The 23,651-nt window shown below is 45.3% G+C and overlaps 1 protein-coding gene across 1 annotated transcript in view; it reads right to left on the bottom strand.

Moving 5' to 3' along the window:
- Positions 1-246: 246 nt before the first annotated feature.
- The window catches only part of cep112 (centrosomal protein 112), a 420,760-nt gene continuing 397,355 nt past the window's right edge, over positions 247-23,651 (bottom strand). Inside the window, exons 23-25 of the mRNA XM_085964113.1 lie at positions 9,170-9,271; positions 5,601-5,665; positions 247-821 (exon numbers count right to left, since the gene is read on the bottom strand). Coding sequence (XP_085820239.1) covers positions 818-821; positions 5,601-5,665; positions 9,170-9,271 — 171 coding nt within the window. The 3' untranslated portion in view covers positions 247-817. The remainder of the gene's footprint in view (positions 822-5,600; positions 5,666-9,169; positions 9,272-23,651) is intronic.

Raw genomic sequence — 23,651 nt, 5'->3', positions numbered from 1 at the left:
GTATCCTGGGATCTTCTGGCCGGTGTTACGTGGTATCTACCTATAAAGATATATTTACCCACTGGTCCATCAGGAGAGCTTCCGCAACCTTTAAAAAATATATAAAATTACTATGGTACTAATGTCAAAAAGGCTGGCTGCTTGAATTCCAGGTTCCAAAATGGTGGTCCAGGCCAATAAAATGTAATGTTATGAACAAACGATTTAGTCATTTTTTTAAAGAAAATTCATTATTATTCAGGCAGGAACTGGGCAACAAATTAATTTAATTATGGCAGAAAGCTCCTTCAAAGATATCACAACACCTTAAAACAATCATAAAACAAACATGCAAGAAATAGATACTTTAATAAGATGTTAGTGTATAAAAATCATAACAATGTAAAAAAAACAAAATGAAGTACAATACAAAGCATAATTTTAAATGTGAACTTGATTGCTAGTGACGACACAAGAACTGCAGGCTTAAAGAATAGAAAAATATTGACAATGATATGTACGGGCTTACAGATTATTAATACAGTTTATAAAATAAAGATTATAAATATTTTGGAAAGCAAAAATAAAAGGTTAAAAGGGTGTCTGATTGGACCAAAACAAAGCAGAGAGGCAGACACAACACTGGCGGTGGAAATACTGTCTTTTTGACCTTCAACACAATAAAAGATTACTGATATTCAGCTTCTAATCTCACTGCTTCTCACACATAAGATGCTTGTCCTTACACAGTGGCTGTTGATACTGCTGGCATCCCATTCTGTTCCATGTTAGTTACATTAAAGGTATGAGTGAGGCAAGGAAATCATCCAGCGGTACATCATCTGAAATATAAAAATGACAGATTTTGTTCGGGTACAAACTAACCCTGCTTAAAAAGGAAATCAATAAATCCATTAATATATTAAAAATTTTATATCCACACACACTAAATTCCTACGTCTACATTTACAATGGAAACTGCCTATGTAAACATGTCATGCTGTAATTATACCCTCCCGCCAGTAGAGGCGCACCATTGGCAGGAGAGTGTAATTACAGTTTCTTTCTGTTCCACAACTGCTTTAATGATGGTGACTGAACATTACAATAAGAGGTGCCACAATCAGTCACACACGTTATGTCATGTTCACACTGCGGCCGGCAGTTAGACGAGCTCAGAATTTACACGTTACAATTTAAAATATATGGCATCATGTGAATGGAGTTATTCTCATTCCAGTCAGTGTACAATTGCCACCTTGAGATGCTTGTATAGAATAGACATTGAAGTAAAACGGACAGGATTCAGAGTGATGTAAGGATTGAATGTGGCCACTGCATATCTTGTGTATATTGTTCCATAGGGTCTGGCTCAGGTTATGAGCAGATTCTGTCCAAATTCCCTTTGATAAACTGATTTTTTAATATAATCACAGACAAAGCTTGTCTGGTAAAATGCTTAGACCTTGAAAAAGAGGTCATTGATATTTCTTTTCTGTGTAAATATCTATTCCATTATTTACAATCATTAAATGGTATTCATATAAATCGGCTAGAAAAAGCAATAATCCTGAGGATTGGGAGCAGTTTAGGAGTCAACAAAGGAGGACAAAGGGATTAATTAAGAAAGGGAAAATAGAATATGCGAGTAAGCTAGCAGGGAACATAAAAACTGACTGTAAAAGCTTTTATACATATGTGAAGAGAAAAAGATTGGTGAAGTCAAGCATAGGTCCCTTACAGTCAGAATCAGGGGAATTTATAATGGGAAACAAGGAAATGGCAGACCAACTAAATACATACTTTGGTTCTGTCTTCACAAAGGAGGACACAAATAACCTCCCAGAGATGTCGGGGAACATAGGGTCTGATGAAAGGGAGGAACTGAAAGAAATCAGTATTTGTAGGGAAATGGTGTTAGGAAAATTGATGGGACTGAAGGCCGATAAATCCCCAGGGCCTGATGGTCTACATCCTAGGGTAATTAAGGAAGTGGCCCTAGAGATAGTAGATGCATTGCTGGTCATCTTCCAGAACTCGATAGACTCTGGAACGGTACCCATGGATTGGAGGGTAGCTAATGTTACCCCACTATTCAAAAAAGGTGGTAGAGAAAAAGCGGGGAATTATAGACCGGTAAGCCTGACATCGGTAGTGGGGAAAATGCTAGAGTCTATTATAAAAGATGTAATAGCAGAGCACTTGGAAAGCTGTGACAGGATTGGACAAAGTCAACATGGATTTACAAAAGGTAAATCATGCTTGACTAATCTACTGGAATTTTTTGAGGATGTAACTAGTAAAATAGATAAGGGAGAACCAGTGGATGTGGTGTATTTGGACTTTCAGAAGGCTTTCGATAAGGTCCCACATAAGAGATTAGCGTGCAAAATTAAGGCACATGGGATTGGGGGCAAGGTATTGACTTGGATAGAGAACTGGTTGGCGGACAGAAAGCAAAGAGTTGGAATAAACGGGTCGTTTTCCGAGTGGCAGGCAGTGACTAGTGGGGTACCGCAAGGATCGGTCCTAGGACCCCAGCTGTTCACAATATATATTAATGATCTGGACGAGGGAATTGGATGTAATATCTCCAAATTTGCAGACGACACAAAGCTGGGTGGGAGGGTAAGCTGTGAGGAGGATGTCGTGAAACTCCAGTACGATTTGGACAGGTTGGGTGATTGGGCAGAAACATGGCAAATGCACTATAATGTGGATAAATGTGAGGTTATCCACTTTGGTGGCAAAAACAGGAAGGCAGATTATTATTTGAATGGCAATAGATTGAGAGAAGGGGAAGTGCAAAGAGACCTGGGTGTTATTGTGCACCAGTCGCTGAAGGTAAGCATGCAGGTGCAGCAGGCGGTTAAGAAGGCAAATGGTATGTTGGCCTTCGTAGCAAGAGGGTTTGAGTACAGGAACAAGGATGTCTTGCTACAGTTGTACAGGGCCTTGGTGAGACCGCACCTCGAGTATTGTGTGCAGTTTTGGTCGCCTTATCTGAGGAAGGACGTTCTTGCCATGGAGGGAGTGCAGCAAAGATTCACCAGGCTGATTCCTGGGATGGCAGGAATGACGTATGAGGAGAGATTGTGTCGATTGGGCTTATACTCACTGGAGTTTAGAAGATTGAGAGGGGATCTCATCGAAACCTATAAAATTCTGTCAGGCCTGGACAGACTAGAAGCAGAAAGGATGTTTCTGATGGCCGGGGAGTCCAGAACCAGGGGTCATAGTCTCAGGATAAGGGGTAGGACATTTAGGACTGAGATGAGGAGGAATTTCTTCACCCAGAGAGTGGTGAACCTGTGGAATTCTCTGCCACAGAGGGTGGTGGAGGCCAGTTCATTAAATATATTCAAGAAAGAGTTGGATATATTTCTTGAGGCTAAAGGGATCAAGGGATATGGGGAGAGGGCAGGGACAGGGTACTGAATTTGGATGATCAGCCATGATCTCATTGAATGGTGGAGCAGGCTCGAAGGGCCGAATGGCCTACTCCTGCTCCTATCTTCTATGTTTCTATGTTTCACATCACAGAGTGGGTGAAATTTGCAGGGCTATGGGGAAAGAGCAAGGGAGTGGAACTAACTGGATTGCTCTTTCAAAGAGCTGGATCCGATACGATGGGCCGAATGGCCTCCTTCTATGCTGTATGATTCTATCATTTTATGATTCTAAGTATCACATCCATTGAGTAACACACAAATGTTTATTGACTGTGATAAATTAACATTATAGGCTCCAAACTGCAGCTAATTTGTTTTATTATAGCCTTGGACTTTGTCTTTAAACAGGAAACCCTTTGGCTCCTTCTATGATCTGTGTTGTGAGTAGGAAGCAATCTCTGTTCTATTGCTTGATGACATCAAACACACAAGGCACCTCCCTCCTCTGTGACTTCCACTACCAAGAAGGACAAGAGCAGCAATGTTGTGGGAACACTATCACCACCAAGTTCCCCTGCAAGTCACACCCCATCCTGACATGGACATATATTGCCTTTCGTTCATCACCAGCGGTTTAAGGAGACAGTCCATCATCACCTAACTCGGGATGGGCAATAAATGCAGCCTTGCCAGCGTCACCCACATCTCAATAACGACAATAACTTGCATTTATATAGCGCCTTTAATGTAGTAAAATGTCCCAAGGTGCTTCACAGGAGCGTTAGCAAACAAAGTTTGACACCGAGCCACATAAGGTGTTTTTTTTTTTAAAGGTGATTGGCAAAAGAACCAGAGGCGACATGAGGAAACATTTTTTTACGCAATGAGTTGTTGTGATCTGGATTGCATTGCCTGAAAGGGCGGTGGAAGCAGATTCAATAGCAACTTTCAAGGGAATTGGATAAATACTTGAAGGGAAAACATTTAAAGGTCTATGAGGAAAGAGCAGGGGAATGGGACTAATTGGATAGCTCCACCAAAGAGACACGATGGTCCAAATGGCCTCCTTCTGTGCTGTATGATTCTATAAGGAGATATTAGGACAAATGGCCAAAAGAACAAAGATGGTAAAAAAATTGGAAAGGGTTGGGAACCGCTATGGCTATGGTGCCCACTATAGTCAAGCAATCTGCTGACCCTTGCTGTCTATGCTTACATGTTTAGCACTGGAAGCCAGTGCCCATGGAATCGCACCCCAGTGGCTCCCTTACTAAGTGACCTCAGGACAGGGAGGAAGATGTAAGAACTTCACATTGTACAGGCAGTAGCCGTCAGATCAACTAAACCCCTCACTTCATCTGGAAAAGTTTGTAACTTTAACAATTCCCAAGCTGCCTTCAAAATCTCTTTGCCAGTCAAGGAATCTTAAATATTTAAAGCCTCTGTGTCATCAGCAGTTTCTGGCCTGGAAGCTTCCAAACCTCCTTTACAAAGTTGCTGGTTAGGCATATTGCAGGAGTGGTAGGAATAAGAATCTGCAGGAATTTCTGGACAGTTCCAGAAAATATAACTTTCATGGAAAAACATTTATGTGGATATTACAAATCCTGCCCAAAATAACCTTGAAAAGGATAGTTTCACTGGGCTGTCCTGGAAGCTCAGTGAGTTTATCTAGTGCGTAGCTGAGCCATACAGGTTAGCAAGGCCCAGGTTCGACCCTCAGTCTGCGTATGAGTTGGTTAACCTCAAGCAGGACAGCTTGATGCATGAGAATTGGCCTCAGTGTCCTGTCTTAGGCAGGCTTCCCACCCCTGATGGCTATCCAGCAACATCTCCTAGAAAGTCCGTATGTGCCCGGAGAGGATTGGGCTTGGCTGTGATGCACCCATGGTCAAATAGCCTGTCCACGCTCACGTTCAAGGCTCCCACATAAATAATGGGCAGTTGCACAAGGCTCCTGTGGGTGCTTGTTCCCCCGCCTTCCCCATCAGAACTGTAGCTCAGCTCGGAGTCAGCACCTTCGGTGGGGGAGGGGGAAGAAAACCTCCATGAAATAGTTTGATGTTTCGCAGCCTCACTTGAATTATGTCGCCATGGTAACAACTCCAGCTACTTTAACTGGTTGCAGACAGCATGCTGCTGCTCCCACTCCATGATATTAAAAAGCCAGAAACGGTGAAGGCATTGGGAGATGACACGATTAAATTGCTTGTGAAGCGACAGACCCACCTTCTGTGACGGTAGGTGTTCAGCTCCTCCTGAAGAACGGATGCCCTCTTTTGAAGGAAAGTTACCTAAATATACAAAAAGGTAAAATTACCATGTGATAAACAAAATACTTTGAAAAGAACAGACAGGTTTCAGCAGTTCATGATGCCCAATCTTATAAATGGTATTAAGACCGATTGTGTTTAGCGTAGCAGACAATGCCAGGGCTCCCAGTTGGCATGACCCTACCCCTTCCCCTGACCGCCATTCTTTAACTGGAGTAACTTGGTATCCTGCTCACTAAATGGATACACGGCACTCCACCACTGAATCCTGTGCCGTAATTTTACGACTCTAACTTTCTTGACCCCGTTCAAACCTGTGCACAGTCTTTCTTTCATCTACTTATTTGGGTACCGTGACTGGCTAAATAATTTCTCCGATTATGAACATTTCTGGGCATGTGCAAACAGGTACAGACACCAAAACATAATTTTGCTGAATTTATGTTAAACTGGTAAAACTTGAGGTATTTTGAGCTGGTCACCAAGCAAGGTGAGGAAGGGGCTAAGATCCACCACAGGCAGAGTGGGAGGATGTCAATATCTGGGGAAAATTACCCTCATCATTTCCTTGTACCCTACTTCAACTGGGTAGTAAAACTCCCCATTTCCTGAGTCCCAGTTTACTGCTGACTTCCCCATGTTTCCCTGTTAAACACAAGTACCATCTACTGTAATGATTTGCAGATAAGACAACTGTCAAGTATCTCCCTCCATCTTCAAAGTCCAAACAGTCTGTATTGGTAATGTAAAGGCCATTACTAGCACGTTGGGATTTGAAGTGTGATGGGAATGAGGTATGAGAATCAGCACCTTTAGCAAAGAAGGGTAGAAAATTGACCAAAACAAAATCTGAATGGTATAACACTGCAAGTTTACCAAGTGATAAGCAACAGTTTATTTGTAAGAAATAGTATTTTTAATTGTCATGTATCCCTACTGGTAGATTCCCAGTTTTAGGATCTTACTACCAACAATGGCAAATAATGCAATATCACTCGATTAATGAGTTGCTCGGCTATGTTGGGCTCTTTAAAGAAGTGCGGCAGCTCAGATGTGATCCCACTGTTCCCCAGATCATAGCCAAGCTGTAAAATGTTTTATACACTGAGACTTATCCAGAGTAAACACTCCAGTACAGCTCACAGCTTTGTACAGTGAGGTGAAAAGTGCCTGAAAGTTGTGTAACAAAACAGCTGTTGCCTCAGTCTTGAATTCAAACACGAAGATGAAAGTGCAGGATAAATCCATGGTGTGACATTGGTGTGTGCGAAACAATTGTTACTGGGCTCTGGGTTGATAAGCTGCGATAATGGCTGGCTGCAATCTCCTGTTTAACTGCTTAATGCACTCAACACTAAAATAAATCATAGCTGAAATGAAAGGGAAAAGATTTGGGGCTCTAGAGTTAGATAAACACAACAGAAATTCGCTTCTCCAAAGGTGATATATGGGGATAAGTCATCCCTAGTGGCCTATGATTATACATCTATCCTGTCTATTGGTCCTGGTATGCTGGGAGGTCCAAGTGGGCATGGTGAGATGATTGGAGTGGTGGGGTTGAGTGTCTAAAGTTTGTGTCCCTGTCACACAGCAGTTGGTGGGATCAGATCTCTGGATTCTGCGCTACAAAAACTCCAATTATACACCTCTGATTGCTCAATTAGAGAAAATTTCTTCAGCACTGGGAGCAGCTTGGTTTTATCCAAATTTAGTTGTGCGTAAATTAAGGGCCAAATGCTGACACAGAGAAATCTGGAGCAGAACTTCCCATCGGGTTTGCTGTGGGGCGGAAGGACTTGTATTTACTCCATTGCACCACCGCCCTTTCTGCATGCGGCTAAGTCCAAGGAACAAAACTTGTCCTATTTATCGTTTGCTCTGGCACCGCCACCATGCTGTGCATTTCATCATGTGCAACTGCATGCAACACAATGCAACCTACAGTAATGCAGCTAATGACACTGAGATGGAAAACGAGCCTTTCACAATCAATCAATCAATCAATCAACTTTATTGTCATTGTTAGTGCACAAGTGCAGTACAATGAAATGTAGGCTTGCGGCTCCCAAGAGTCGTTAGATTAAGACATTTAAACATTCAACATTCATTTGGCTTGTAATACATTAACATAAACATAATAATCGAGGGAATCAATTGGTATCCCCCAAATACTGCTGCGTCACACTGCCAGCTTCAATGAGGTCCATGTCATGTGCTTTTTATTACAGGGAGCTGGCAGTTGACTAGGTAAGTAACTAGTACCAGGATTTAGTTATGGGTGCAGCTATACGAGAAGAGCAAATTTCCACCTGTGAGGTATGACGTAAGAAAACTACTAGGCACTTGGTCTAAGCGTTAAACAAAGCTTTAATCAACTGTTTTACAACATAGAGGTCTAGTTGTGTCCTTCACTAGTTCCTGTTAAGAATGTCCTGCGCAAGCTGGGCCCGTGCCCGAGTATTTATACTCTCCCTGGACAGCGCCACCTGCAGGCTGCTCAGTATTATTTCATAAGTCTTTCTTTCATGAATGACTGATTCATGTCAAGGTATTCATTCTGCTACTAACTAACCTGGAGGTCCAGCAGGTAAAAATGCAAGTGTACTAGGCTGTGCAGACCAGGAGATTCCAAGTGGGGTGGCAGTGCCAACTAGGTCAAGTGCTATTGAGGTGGTCGGGGGTGGGGGGGGGGGGGGGGGGTAAGGGGGGAAATCAGCCAGGATTCCTGCTTGTAATCACGAACCAGCGATCCCTGCTGCAAAAATGGATCTAACCACCACCCCTTGACATTCAAAGGCATTGCCTTTGCCGAATCCCCCAACATCAACATCCTGGGAGTCACCATTGACCAGAAACTTAACTGGACCAGCCACATAAATACTGCGGCTGCAAGAGCAGGTCAGAGGCTGGGTATTCTGCGGCGAGTGTCTCACCTCCTGACTTCCCAACGCCTTTCCAAAATCTACAAGGCACAAGTCAGGAGTGTGATGGAATACGCTCCACTTGCCTGGATGAGTGCAGCTTCAACAACAGTCAAGAAGCTCGACACCATCCAGGACAAAGCAGCCCGCTTGATTGGCACCCCACTCACCACCTTATACATTCACTTCCTTCATCACCGGCGTACCGTGGCTGCAGTTTTCACCATCTACAAAATGCACTGCAGCAACTCACCAAGGCTTCTTCGACAACACCTCCCAAACCCATGACCTCTACCACCGAGAAGGACAAGGGCAGCAGGCGCATGGGAACACCATCACCTCCACGTTCCCCTCCAAGTCACACACCATCCTGACTTAGAAGTATATCGCTGTTCCTTCATCGTCGCTGTGTCAAAATCCTGGCACTCCCTCCCTAACAGCACTGTGGGAGTACCTTCACCGCACGGACTGCAGCGGTTCACCACCACCTTCTCAAGGACAATTAGGGATGGACATATACCATGAACGAATAAAGAAAAGGACAGTAGGGCAAAAAGATTTTTTTTTAAAAACACAAATTAATTATTCTACCGCCGAGATTTACCTGAGACTTCATGGAAACAATGGTGTCTTCAAGTTCCTGTCGCACTGTGGCAGGCATCAGGCCTTTGATTTTCATTTCATATTCTTGCTGGATATGAATGATCTGGAAAAAAAAGGAGGATAATGGGGATCACATTTCACTTTTAAGCAAAGCCTGTCTTACTGTTATGGGATGAAGTAAAGCCAGCAGACAATGTAACGGAATTTGGAGGCTTCTCAAAAATTAAAAATGTAATTATTAAAAGGAGCAGAAGACCAAAGTAAATCTGATTTTTAAGCTGCTTTGTTCCATACCTGCTTTCATCTGGAGTTAGTCTCATTGAAATGAAGCAAGACATAAAACTTGACAGCGAAAAAAAAATGGAAATATTTGGACATGTTCTGCGTCTAAATGCTCAGCAATTACAGCTTCAGATTCCAATCAATGTCGCAAACAAAAGCTGCAGAAACAGGGCTCTGTCCCTTAATAAATGGCGAAAGAAGTGGAGTTTGACAGACACTGTGAGGAAGAGAACTCCCGCCCAAATACAGATCGGGAGGAAGGTCTGAGCTGGCAGGAGACTAACAACAACTTGCATTTATATAGCACCTTTAACATCCCACGTGCTTCATTGGAGTGTAATCAGACAGAATTTTGATGCCCAGCTACATAAAGAGATGTTAGGACAGGTGACTAAAAGCTTGGTGACTAAAAGCTTGGTCAAAGAGGTAGGTTTTAAGGAGCGACACGGGAGGAGAGAGAGGTAGAGAGGCGGAGCGGGTTTAGGGAGAGAATTCCAGAGTTTAGGGCCTTGGCAGCTTAAGGCACGGCTGCCAATGATGGAGCGATTAAAATCCTCAGAGGATCTTGCGACACATTCTGCTCGTTTATAGACAAGACCACAAAAACGAAATCCCATGACATCATTACCTCACCAACAGTACCTGCTGCTGCTAAATGTTTGTAACCTGAGGGAAAACCATGATTTCAAATAAAAATGCATCAAAGGTGTTCACAATGCAGCAGATATAGCGTCTGAACTTGCCACAGCAGTCTAATGTGGCAGTGCTTGTGGCCAAGTGGTAATTATCCATGGACAGATAATGTCCCTTTAAGTATAATCTGATGGGTGTGGTAAGTATGGGTATGCCACAGTCCTTTAAGAAGGAACTTGATAAGTTGCTGAGGGAGGAGGACAATAAGGTGTGCTGGGTGTGTGTGGGCTGGGTGAGACTGCTGAGTAATGTGTCATGGGTAACCAAGGGGTCTGCTAGAACTTGAAGTTGGGAAGGGATTTCTCAAGAGAAAGAATGGCTTGCATGTATATCACGCTTTTCACAACCTCAGGACGTCCTAAAGTGCTTTACAGACAATGAAGCGTAGTCACTGTTCTAATGTAGGAAACAAGGCAGCCAATTTGTGCACAGCAAGGTCTCCCCAACCAGCAATGAGGTCATGACCAGATAATGACTGGTTAGAACTGGTTGGCAGACAGGAAGCAAAGAGTTGGAATAAACGGGTCTTTTTCCGAGTGGCAGGCAGTCACTAGTGGGGTACCGCAGGGATCGGTGCTAGGACCCCAGTTATTCACAATATATATTAATGATCTAGACGAGGGAACTAGATGTAATATCTCCAAGTTTGCAGACGACACAAAGCTGGGTGGGCGTGTGTGCTGTGAGGAGGATGCCGAGATACTCCAGTATGATTTGGGCAGGTTGGGTGATTGGGCAGATGCATGGCAGATGCAGTATAATGTGGATAAATGCGAGTTTATCTATTTTGGTGGCAAAAACAGGAAGGCAGATTATTATCTGAACGGCAATAGATTGGGAAAAGGGGAAGTGCAACGAGACCTGGGTGTCCTTGTGCACCAGTCGCTGAAGGTAAGCATGCAGGTGCAGCAGGCGGTTAAGACGACAAATGATATGTTGGCCTTCATAGCGAGAGGATTCGACTTTAGGAGCAAGGATGTCTTGCTGCAGTTGTACAGGGCCTTGGTGAGACCACACCTCGAGTATTGTGTGCAGTTTTGGTCACCTTATCTGAGGAAGGATGTTCTTGCCATGGAGGGAGTGCAGCGAAGATTCACCAGGCTGATACCTGGGATGGCAGGAATGACATATGAAGAGAGATTGGGTTGATTGGGCTTGTATTCGCCAGAGTTTAGAAGAATGAGAGGGGATCTCATTGAAACTTATAAAATTCTAACAGGACTAGACAGACTAGATGCAGGAAGGATGTTCCCGATGACAGGGGAGTCCAGAACCAGGGGTCACAGTCTAAGGATAAGGGGTAAACCATTTAGGACTGAGATGAGGAGGAATTTCTTCACCCAAAGAGTGGTGAACCTGTGGAATTCTCTGCCACAGAAGGCAGTTGAGGCCAATTCATTAAATATATTCATGAAGGAGTTAGATATATTTCTTAAGGCTAAAGGGATCAAGGGATATGGGGAGAAAGCAGGGACAGGGTACTGAATTTGGATGATCAGCCATGATCTCATTAAATGGCAGAACAGGCTCGAGGGGCCGAATGGCCTACTCCTGCTCCTATCTTCTATGTTTCTATAATCTGTTTTAGAGATGTGGATTGAGGGATAAGTATTGGCCAGGAAACCAGGAAGAACTCCCCTGCTCTTCTTTGAATAGTGCCATGGGATCTTTTATGTCCACCTGATAATAAAACTGGGTAGACGGGGCCTCGGTCTAACGTCTCGTCCAAAAGGCGACACCTCCAACAGTGCAGCACTCCCTCAGTACTGCACTGGGAATGTCAGCCTGCATTATGTGCTTAAGTCTCTGGAGTGGGACTTGAACCCATGACCTTCTGACTCAGAGGCGAGAGTGCTACCCACTGAACCAAGCTGATGGCTGGTGAGGGGCAAGGAGACCATGCAGGAGGTTGTACTCTCTAAGTGGATAGTGTGAGTGCTGATGGTCCTTCCTATGTTCATAAACCGTGCAATCAACATCTATTGTAGGGGCCAGAAAGGTATTCCCAAAATCTGACTGAGCAACCCAAACGCTGGTCGGGCACTTCCCAATTTCTCGGAGGCAGCTTTTAGCTGCCTGCTCACCCGTTTCATTCCTGTCAGCCTGCTCTGCATCTTTTTAAAGCACTTTAGCTGCAGCTACACCTTTGAAGTCGACAAGCCACAGATGTGATTCCCATCAAAACAAGAACGTCAAAAAAGCTGATCTGTAAAATATTCCAATATTCCAGTGTGATAATAAGGAGCACACCAAATACATCCTATCTTTATTTTTTTGAACACTGTTTAAAAAAAAACTTCCACCACAGATAATGTTTGTATCATCAGTTTTTGGCTTCTAAAGATTACCTGCCCCCGTCCTCCCCTCACCCCACCCCCTCATAAAATCTCTTTAATGCTGCCTTGTCAATGAAGACTCCTCTGTACAGGAAACTCTCGATTTACCGGCACCTAAATAAACGGAAATCTCTGTTAACCGGCAAAATTCAGGAGTAGGTTCAGGTAAGTTTTACTTCATATTAGTGGCTGTTCCTGGATCTGTGGCTGTGTAATCGGGGTTCCTGCACTTGTTGCTAAGCAACAGGGTCGCTTGGTCTGTGGCCGGGGTTCCTGCACCTGTTGCCAAGCAACAGGGAAGCCTGGATTTGTTGCTGTGTCCGGAGCTCTCGTACCTTTTAACTATACTGCTCTGTAATCCGGACTTTTTGATAAACCGGCACCACGCCGGTCCCGTCGGTGCCGGATAAAAAAAGAGTTTCCTGTACATCAATGAATTCTGACGTTAGTCCCAAGTTGCCTTGTTCTTGGGGACAAGAACCCATCTTGTTGAGAATTACAGCTGTGAACAAAGGTGGGGTGGGGGGTGCTGATAGGAATGGGGGTGGAGATGGGGGCTACTGTGATGTGGGCGGTGGGGATGGGGGGTTGGGGCGGTGGGATGGGAACGGTGGGATATGTGTCGGTGCAGGCTCGATGGCCCGAAATGGCCTCTATCTGCACTGTGGGGATTCTGTGTGTGTCTGTGTGTTTAGCACGCAAAGCAAGTCTTCCCGTAGGATTCTCACATCATGCGGAGAATTCGCATTTGGACCATTTCATAGAAACATAGAAGATAGGAGCAGGAGTAGGCCATTCGGCCCTTCGAGCCTGCTCCGCCATTCAATGAGATCATGGCTGATCATCCAAATTCAGTACCCTGTCCCTGCCTTCTCCCCATATCCCTTGATCCCTTTAAGCTTAAGAAATATATCCAACTCTTTCTTGAATATATTTAATGAACTGGCCTCCACCGCCCTCTGTGGCAGAGAATTCCACAGGTTCACCACTCTCTGGGTGAAGAAATTCCTCCTAATTTCAGTCCTAAATGCCCTACCCCTTATCCTTAGACTATGACCCCTGGTTCTGGACTCCCCGACCATCGGGAACATCCTTCCAGCATCTAGTCTGTCCAGGCCTGACAGAATTTTATAGGTTTTGATGAGATCCCCTCTCAATCTTCTAAACTCCAGTGAGTATAAGCCCAATCGACACAATCTCTCCTCATACGTCATTCCTGCCATCCCAGGTATCAGCCTGGTGAATCTTCGCTGCACTCCTTCCATGGCAAGAACGTCCTTCCTCAGATAAGGCGACCAAAACTGCACACAATACTCAAGGTGCGGTCTTACCAAGGCCCTGTACAACTGTAGCAAGACATCCTTGTTCCTGTACTCGAACCCTCTTGCTACGAAGGCCAACATCCCATTTGCCTTCTTAACCGCCTGCTGCACCTGCATGCTTACCTTCAGCGACTGGTGCACAAGAGCACCCAGGTCTCTTTGCACTTCCCCTTCTCCCAATCTATTGCCATTCAAATAATAATCTGCCTTCCTGTTTTTGCCACCAAAGTGGATAACCTCACATTTATCCACATTATAGTGCATTTGCCATGTTTCTGCCCAATCACCTAACCTGTCCAAATCGTACTGGAGTTTCATGATATCCTCCTCACAGCATACCCTCCCATCCAGCTTTGTGTCGTCTGCAAATTTGGAGATATTACATCCAATTCCCTCTTCCAGATCATTAATATATATTGTGAACAGCTGTGGTCCTAGGACCGATCCTTGCGGTACCCCACTAGTCACTGCCTGCCACTCGGAAAACGACCCGTTTATTCCAACTCTTTGCTTTCTGTCCGCCAACCAGTTCTCTATCCAAGTCAATACCTTGCCCCCAATCCCATGTGCTTTAATTTTGCACGCTAATCTCTTATGCGGGACCTTATCGAAAGCCTTCTTTCTTACTGATTTTTTCCCCCTCCTCAGTATTGACTGGTACCCTGTTCCATGGGCACTAGCATCGCTTCACCACCTTGTTCAAGTGGCCCTTCTTCCTACGTGTGCCTTAACTGCGAGTGTTGGGAGGTTTTTCAACTGCGAGAACTTGATATCCATTTTATGACACCTAGTACTTCATTGGCTATGAAGCGCTTTGGGACAACCCGAGGTCGTGCAAGGCGCTATATAAATGCAAGTTCTTTCCATCTTGCGGCAGGGCTGTAGGATTGCGACCAAGAGCAGGAGCTCCAGCTGAATTTTCCCCCACTCTCACCCAGGTTGCCGAGACTGCTGCACCCAAGGTTCAGATTAGCTAAATCATTACAGGCCAGGATTGACCATTGGACCTTCTGCTCTGTCCAGCTCAGGTAGACACAGCCTATATAAATGGAGCCATCGAGGAGCTCGGGCCTCTTCCTTTATACAGACGGTACTGCATTTCTTTGACTTTGTATTCTATATATGACACAGCATGACTGTCAGCCGTGGCTCAGTGGGTAGCACGCTCACCTTTGAGTCAAAAGGTTGTGGGTTCAAGCCCCACTCCAGAGACTTGAGCACAAAATCCATGCCAACACTCCAGTGCAGTACTGAGGAAGTGTTGCACTGTCGGAGGTGCTGAATTTTTGGATGAGACGTTAAACCGAGGCCCCGTCTGCCCTCTCAGGTGGACGTAAGAGATCCCATGGCACTATTAGAAGAAGAGCAGGGGAGTTATTCCCGGAGTCCTGGCCAATATTTATCCCTCAACCAACATCAATAAAAACAGATCATCTGATCATTAGCTCATTGCTGTTTGTGGGAGCTCTAGAGGAATCAAGGGATATGGAGATCAGGCGGGAAAGTGGAGTTGAGGTCGAAGATCAGCCATGATCTTATTGAATGGCGGAGCAGGCTCGAGGGGCTGTATGGCCTACTCCTGCTCTTAATTCTTATGTTCTTATGAGCTTGCTGTATGCGAATTGGCTGCCGCATTTCCCACATTACAACAGTGACTACACTTCAAAAGTACTTAGCTGGCTGTGAAGCACTTTGGGATATCTTGGGCAGCACGGTGGCATAGTGGTTAGCACTGTTGCCTCACAGCGCCAGGGACCCGGGTTCGAATCCGGCCTCGGGCGACTGTCTGTGTGGAGTTTGCACATTCTCCCCGTGTTTGCGTGGGTTTACTCCGGGTGCTCCGGTTTCCTCCCACAGTCCAAAGATGTGCAGGTTAGGTTGATTGGCTATGATAAATTGACCCTTAATGTTGGGGGGATTAAATACGTGGGGTTACGGGGATAGGGTGGGATATGTGTTGGTGTAGGGGTTACGGGGATCGGGTGGGATATGTGTCGGTGCAGGCTCGATGGGCTGAAATGGCCTCTATCTGCACTGTGGGGTTTCTGTGATTCTGTGATTCTGTGATCTTGAGGTTGTGAAAGGCATTATAGAAATGCAAGACTTTTAAATTCGAATGCTTCCAACTTGCTGAAATTAAAAAAAAAAAATCATTCTCGGGGTGAGGGCGTCGCTGACAATGCCTGGCATTTATTGTCCATCCTTGGTTTCCCTGGCGAAGGTGATGGTGAGCCTTCTTGAACCACTGCAGTCCATGTGGTGAAGGTACTCCCTCAGTGCTGTTAGGTAGGGAGTTCCAGGATTTTGACCCAGCAACAATGATAAAGGAACAATGATATATTTCCAAGTCGGGGTGCTGTGCGACTGTAGCATGGCTAGACAGTGAGTACAGCTCCTGTACCCCAACCTCAAAAGACCATCTTCACGGCACCAGTTGTTACACTTCATACAGTAACAATCTGTGTGCTCTCTGACAGAAATTACCTTCGTGCTAATCTGATTGCTAAGATGCGTGGAGTTTTGGGCTGTGGATCCATGTATACTAGAAACTGTAATTCTGATGAAAGGTCATCGACCTGAAACGTTAACTTTGTTTCTCTCTTCACAGATGCTGCCTGACCTGCTGAGTATTTCCAGCATTTTCTATTTTTATTACACTAGGAACTCAACTGAGACTCTGCAAATACATTTTAAATTAGGACACTTATTGCTCGCAGACAGAGGAAATATCCATCATGTCCAACTGTCTGGATTTGAACCTGGGTCACTGAGATTCTTAAAAGATAAAGGAAGTCTAGGCAGTACTTTTTATTCAAAGAAAAATGGTACGCATAAAAATTTTGACTTTCCAAAAAAACAAATGTCAAATATCACACCTTCACTGAGATCCGTCACATCAGGTCTTCTCACTGGCCAGCCACGGAACTGATCCAGAGCTACCCGACCCTATTTTTGACTATATAATTGAGTTGTTATGATCTGGAATGCACTGTCTGGAAGGACGGTGGCAGCTTCCCAAACCCGCAACCTCTACCACCTAGGAGGACAAGGGCAGCAGGTGCATGAGAACACCACCACCTGCAAGTTCCTCTCCAAGTCACACACCATCCTGACCTGGAAGTATATCGCCGTTTCTTCGTCGTTGCTGTGTCAAAATCCTGGAACTCCCTCCCTAACAGCACTGTGGGAGTACCTTCACCACACGGACTGCAGCGGTTCAAGAAGGCGGCTCACCACCACCTTCTCAAGGGCAGTTAGGGATGGACAATAAATGCTGGCCTTGCCAGCGACCGTATCCCTTGAATGAATTTTAAAAAAAATTAGATTCAATAATAACTTTCAAAAGGAAATTAGATAGATATTTGATGGGGAAAAATTTGCAGGGCTAAGGAGAAAGGGTAGAGGAGTGGGACTAATTGGATAGTTCTTTGAAAGAGCCGGCACAGACACGATGGGCCAAATGGCCTCCTATGCTGTATCATTCTATGATTCTATTGGTTTTTCGAAAGATAGGAACAGGAGTAGGCCGTACAGTCCTTTGAGCCTGTTCCGCCATTCAATTAGATCATGACTGATCTGTATCTTAACTCATTCCACCTACCTTGGTTCCGTAACCCTTAATACCCTTGCCTAACAAAATGATCAATCTCCGTTTTTAAATTTTCAATTGACCCCAGTCTCAACAGCTTTTTAGGAATGTTTCTTTTTTCATTTTAAAATAAGGGAATCTTCTGAATAAGACTACTTCTCCAGACCTTCCTTTAATCCGTTATGCCCTTACTCCTTTCAAAGCAAAACTGAACAGTTTCAAAGAATTTAGGGAATTGACTTGGAATGGTTACTGAATCGGACAATGTAAGGCCCTCATTATACTACAGAGTGACCTCCTTTGTTTGATAATGCTCCTATGAAGCACCTTGGGACGATTTAATACGTTAAAGGCACTATATAAATACAAGTTGTTGAGAGCACTCTTCCCTGCAGCGCAGGCTCCACCCCCCCGTCTCTGACCAATAGTGTCCACAACAGCCAAGCTAAACAGCTGCTGTCAGTACAACAATAACAAATTGCATTTATATAACGCCTTTAATGTAGTAAAACATCCCAAGGCATGACACAGGAGCAGCATCAGTCAAATTCTTGACACTGAGCCACATAAAAGGCATATTAGGATAGGCGACCAAAAGCTTAGTCAAAGAGGTAGGTTTCAAGAAGCGCCTTAAAGGAGGAGAGAGAGGTAGCGAGGCAGAGAGGTTTAAGGAGGGAATTCCAGAGTTTATGACCTAGGCAGCTGAAGTCATGGCTGCCAATGGTGGGGCGATGGAAATCGGGGATGCACAAGAGACCACAATTGGAGGAATGCAGAGATCCCGGAGGGTTGGAGGATATTACAGAGATAAGGAACCACTTTGCCAGCCTGCCTGCTCCCATAAACTGCAACTGATTCGGAACACCACGGCCATGTTCATCACCCTTGTCCTCGGCAATCCCCACTGGCCCTCTTGCCTCAGTCAACGGTTTCAACTTCTTCCATTATCTTGCCTCACCCTACCTCCTCCAGCTGCCAGTCCCTGAACACATCCTCCAGTTCTCTGATATGATTCCCTCTTAGTTCTCCTCCAATACATGGTAGTTCTTTTGGTTATCTTAAGCCCTACTCCCTGCAAGTCTCTCTCTAAACCCCTCCTTTAGTTTTCAAAGCCCTCCAAAAACTCCTTTTCCTCATGCTTCTCAAATTGTTTCCCTTTCTCTCCTGCTCAGTGTCTGCTTTTCTTCCACCCTCTTCAGCTCTCTAGAGATGGTTTCCCTTGGGCGGGGAAACAGTACAGAACTTTCCCGAACTGCTGTGTGAGGGAGCTGGATTAACGGGAGTGCACAAGCGTGGCAACTTCTTACAGCCAGTTCCTGCCTGCTCTTGACAAACCCAGAGGAAAAAAGGCAGACACTTTCCTAAGAGGGAGGGACTTCAAAGTGATCAGGCGAGTCAACTTTTGGATACCTCATCAAAAGCAACCCTGCCAGGGCTCTCAGTCAGCAAATGGAAAATGGTGTGTGAAAAAAACCACAGAAAACAGAGAAAAAAAAGGTGCTCTGAATAAAATAATAAAAAACCTTAATCTCCTTGGTTTATCACAGCAATCAGGGAAAACAATGTAATCTGCAAAACATTTTATTACCAGTACCACTAACTGTTAAGTTTGTCACTCAAAGACATATCTGATGGAACACTCCCTGCAGGAGGCAGGACTCTTATGTCAAGGTGCGATGTAACACAGGAATTGGGAAACTACTGCTAACAGCGTATTCATTATATCATTGTTCCAACCTCAGTCACGTCCACTCACTATTGTACTCACACAAAAAGAAATAAAAAGCTATGGTTAGCTTTTCACTTGTAATTACAGCATTGGACTGAGAAGACTATGGGCTACCTTCGCTGGGGCGCTAAAAAGTTAGCGCCCCCGTGGCCGATTTTTCCAGGTAGCGCCTCGAGAGGGAGGAGGGGCGCTACTGGAAGTGCTCTGCGTCCCTCTTGCGGCGCTGCGAGCCAATATCACGGCGCTACGTGCCGCAACGCATGCGCCGCAGTACTGCAGGCCTTCCTCCCCTTATTAAAGGGGAGGGGCCTGGCACAGTGCGTCCTGGCACCAGCTGGGCCACCAGGGATCGGGAGTGCCGGCAAACGAGCCCGAGAGAGCACCCCGCACCCCATGGGGGGGGGGGGGCTTCATGGGAGCCAGGGACAGCAACGGGGGAAGGTGCTGGCAGGCGGCCAGCACCAAAAATGGCCGCCCGCCACCTTCCCTTTAACTAGTGCCGCCCCGGCCGCAGGTAGGTCCCCCTGACCCCGGCGGACATAGCATCCGGTGGCAAGTTGGGGGGCGCCACCCAATATTACAGCCAGGGCGCTGCGCACGGCGATGACGTCATCAGCAGCGGCACAGCGCTAACGGTTAGTGCTACCGCTGCTAACCTCCCGCTGAATTTCGCAGGAGGCGTTAGCGGCGCCACGCCCAGGCGCTAGTTGATTTGTGCAAATCAACCGAATTTAACCCCCTATAACTCTAAGAAAGAAACACTTGCATTTATACAGTGCCTTTCATGACCTTAGGACATCCCAAAGTGCTTTGCAGCCAATGAAGAACTTTTGAAGTGTAGCCACTGTTGTAATATAGGGAAAAGCAGCAGCCAATTTGCGCACAGCAAGCTCCCACAAACGGCAATGATATAAATCACCAGACAATCTGATTTTGTGATGTTGGTTGAGGGATAAATATTGGCCAGGACACCAGGATAGCTCCTATGTTCTTCTTTGAAATCGTGCCATGGGATCGTTTACATCCACCTGAGAGAGCAGACGGGGCCTCGGTTTAATGCCTCATCTAAAAGACGGCACCTCCAACAGTGCAGCACTGCACTGGAGTGTCAGCTTGCGTTATTACATGCTCAGTCTCTGGAGTGGGACTTGAACCCACAACCTTCTGACTCAGAGGCGAGAGCGCTACCCACTGAGCCACGGCTGAATTCCCAATTTCTTGCAGTTAGGTTGTGCTGATGTAGACAGTTGCTGCCAAGCGTGATCTGTTTGATGCAGGCAGGAATCCTCGCTCACTCTTTAAAAGTAGTTTCAAGCAATCAGGATCACTATTATACTCACATTTCCTTTTCATGCCGCACTTCCAAGTAAACAACTAATTTAAGAGAAGCAGATACTTTGTGAAGAAGCCACAATGAGGAAACAGCTGCTGCAAGACATTCCTTGTTCAGGACTGTAAGATCACACCAGCCAGATGCAAGGTTTTCTTTTGCGCCCCTGCACATTATGTTCCATTTTGTCTTGTTCTCCTTCTCCCGGTGATACATATTAAACCCCACACTGAGAAGGCTGGAGGTGACATGTTGCTGGGTCTCAATCAGTGCTGATCACATCAGTAGGGGGTGTGCAAGTGTAAACAGGGTTGCAGAGCAGCGCTGTGGTTCGAGTCTGCCTATCTCTCCCTCTCTCTGGGGAAATACTTGGCACCGGTAACCCCAGCGGTTACAATTTGCCAGAGTTGGGCAATCAGAAGCATAAACCCTCATGTTACCATTCCGTATACACCTCCAGTATACAGTTCCTCTTATGGTACAGTGCGGTGCGGTACGGTACTGCGTCATAAAGACAGAAAGGTCACAACTATGATTCTAGGTCTCTGGTGAGTTTGCTGAACTCAACTGGAAGAGCAGGGCTGCTACAATTGGTTTCAGTGCCGCTCACCTTGGGGATGGGAAAATCAGCCAGCATTCCCACTCCTGAATGCTGTTGAGTGACTTTCCCTCTTGCTGGAAAGTATTGTGTGTGTGTGGATAGGATCAGGCTTGGACGTGATGTCAACCACAGTCAAATAGCTTGCTGATGCTATTTGCCTAGGGTCACAAATGAAGACTGGCCACTTGGGCAAGGTACTGGAGAGGCCTACGGGTGCCCGTGGAACTTTAGCCCAGTAAAAGAAAAGAAAGAACTTGCATTTATATAGCGCCTTTCCTGACCTCAGGATGTCCCAAAGTGCTCCATAGCCAATGAAGCATCTTTGAAGTGTCGTCATTGTTGTAATGCAGGAGCAAATTTGCACACAGCAAAGGACCCACAAACAGCAATGTGATAGTGACCAGATAACCTGTTGGACAGGACACCGACCGGGCAGAACTTCCCTGATCTTCTTCGAAATAATAATAATCAACTTTATTGTCATTGTTAGTGCACAAGTGCAGTACAACGAAATGTAGGCTTGCGGCTCCCGAGAGTGTACATTTAGATTAAGACATTTAAACATTCAACATTCATTTGGCTTGTAATACATTAACATAAACATAACCATAATAAAGTGCATTGGCAGATGTGCAGGCTTTAGAGTTTATTTGTGGAGTTCAGTAGGATGACAGCCCTGGGAAAGAAGCTGTTCCTAAATCTGGTCGTTCGGGTGCAAATGCATCTGTAGCGTCTCCCAGATGGCAGGGGGGCGAACAGACTGTGGCTGGGGTGGGTAGGGTCTTTGATGATGGTCCGTGACCTCCGTAAACAGCGTTTCTGGTATATGTGCTCTATGGTCGGTAGCCGGGTGCCGGTAATGCGTTGGGCAGTTTTGACTACCCGCTGCAGGGCTTTCCGGTCATAGTAGAAATAGTGGCATGGGATCTTTTACGTCCACCTGAGAGGGTAGACGGGGCCTCAATTTAATGTCTCATCCAAAGGGTGGGTTGGTGCTTCGTAAAGGAGGGGAGAAATTGGGAACAAAGATCTACAGCACCCTGCATCAATTGGAATTCAGTTACACACAAAAATCCAAGCACTGAATGATTACCAACTGCACACATACTAAGAACAGAGCGCTTTTATTTTAACTGGCTTGTGATTAGTTCATCTGAAATGTTTCCCAGTGCAGATGCCTTTGGAAGGGTGGAGTCATAACACCATGATTTAGCATAATCAAGGCTGTGCACATAATAATTATGAGCTGTTCTCCATGTTTGTTCTTAAAACATCAAAAATAGCATGAATTCCTGTAGCTGGGCTGTTGGGAAACTTCAAAATGCACTGCAGAGCCATATTCAGTCAACCTCTTTTTATTATTATTTAGTGAAATTTGGCTCAACGTTGCGCTTTAAAAATGTTTGTAATTATGACTGTCTTAAAAAGCCACGTTCCCAGACACCTCTCAGCATCACCGTGTTATTAATCTCCTTGAGCCCTCTGGTTACATTCTGCTGTGAATTCCACACCTAAACTTTACTGTGATATGGCTCAATACAAACCACATCTAATAGCTCCTCGGTTCTCTGGCTCATCCTTGTGAATCTGGTTTTTGTTGTCCTGATTGCCCACCTGGAAAGCCTTTTTTTTGTCGTTACACACTAAGAGATTACGCTAAATTCAGAATGGTGCAGAGACGGCAACAAAAAGAGCCCCAGACAACCCCTCTGAGCACATTAGTTTCCTGCCTTAGATGTACTGCCTGTGACTAAAGGATTCCTCAGCTCACATGGTGCCACAGACTGTGAACCCACTGCAAGAGACAAAAGGGCCTATGTTGGGAGAATTTTTGATGGAAATTTGTGTTCATCAAGGTGAGAAATGTTAGTGCTCGGAACAGAACATTCTTTTACTTTTGCCACCAGTTCTCCTGGGTCAGGCAGAGCATAGATTAGGCACAGGGTAAAACTACCAGATCAGGTATAATATAGGTTAGACGTAGAGCAAAGCTTCTTCCACTTAGCCCAGTAATGTGTTTTCTGCCACTTTAAAAGGGTATCTCTTTCTGCAGCGGTGTGATGCTCCCATTTCTTACTGTCACTGTCCTCGTGGCCTCCCTGTTAATTTACTGCCAAGTGACACTGAGGGGCAGTTTTGTGCTGTGGACATGGATCCACTAGGAACTGGGTAAGCTTGTTTAATCTTGGGCTCTTACAATCAACAGGAAAACACTGATCCTTACGGACTGGATTTAAACCAGGTCCCAGGAGTGAAAGGACAGTGTTTTAATCCATTGTTGCAGAATTGTTTGAGAGGGATGTCATTCCTCCACTTTCTCCGCCATCTGTTTGATAGTATTACATAGAATATACAGCACAGAAACAGGCCATTCGGCCCAACAGGTCCATGTGTTTATGCTCTATATGAACCTGCTCTCATCCTTCGTCATCTCACCCCATCAAATTATCCTTCTATTCCTTTCTCCCTCGTGTGTTTATCTAGCTTCCCCTTAAATGCATCTATGCCATTTGCCTCAACTACTCCTTGTGGTATGCAGGCTGACACTCCCAGAGCAGTACTGCACTGTCGGAGGTGCCGTCTTTTGGATGAGATGTTAAA

This window comes from Somniosus microcephalus, chromosome 21 (genome assembly GCF_052327205.1).
Source record: "Somniosus microcephalus isolate GS21.2 chromosome 21, FLI_Smic_1.0, whole genome shotgun sequence".
NCBI classification, from domain to species: Eukaryota; Metazoa; Chordata; class Chondrichthyes; order Squaliformes; family Somniosidae; genus Somniosus; species Somniosus microcephalus.
The sequence above is the reverse complement of the archived record's forward strand: the minus strand, read 5'-3'. Positions and strand labels throughout refer to the sequence as shown.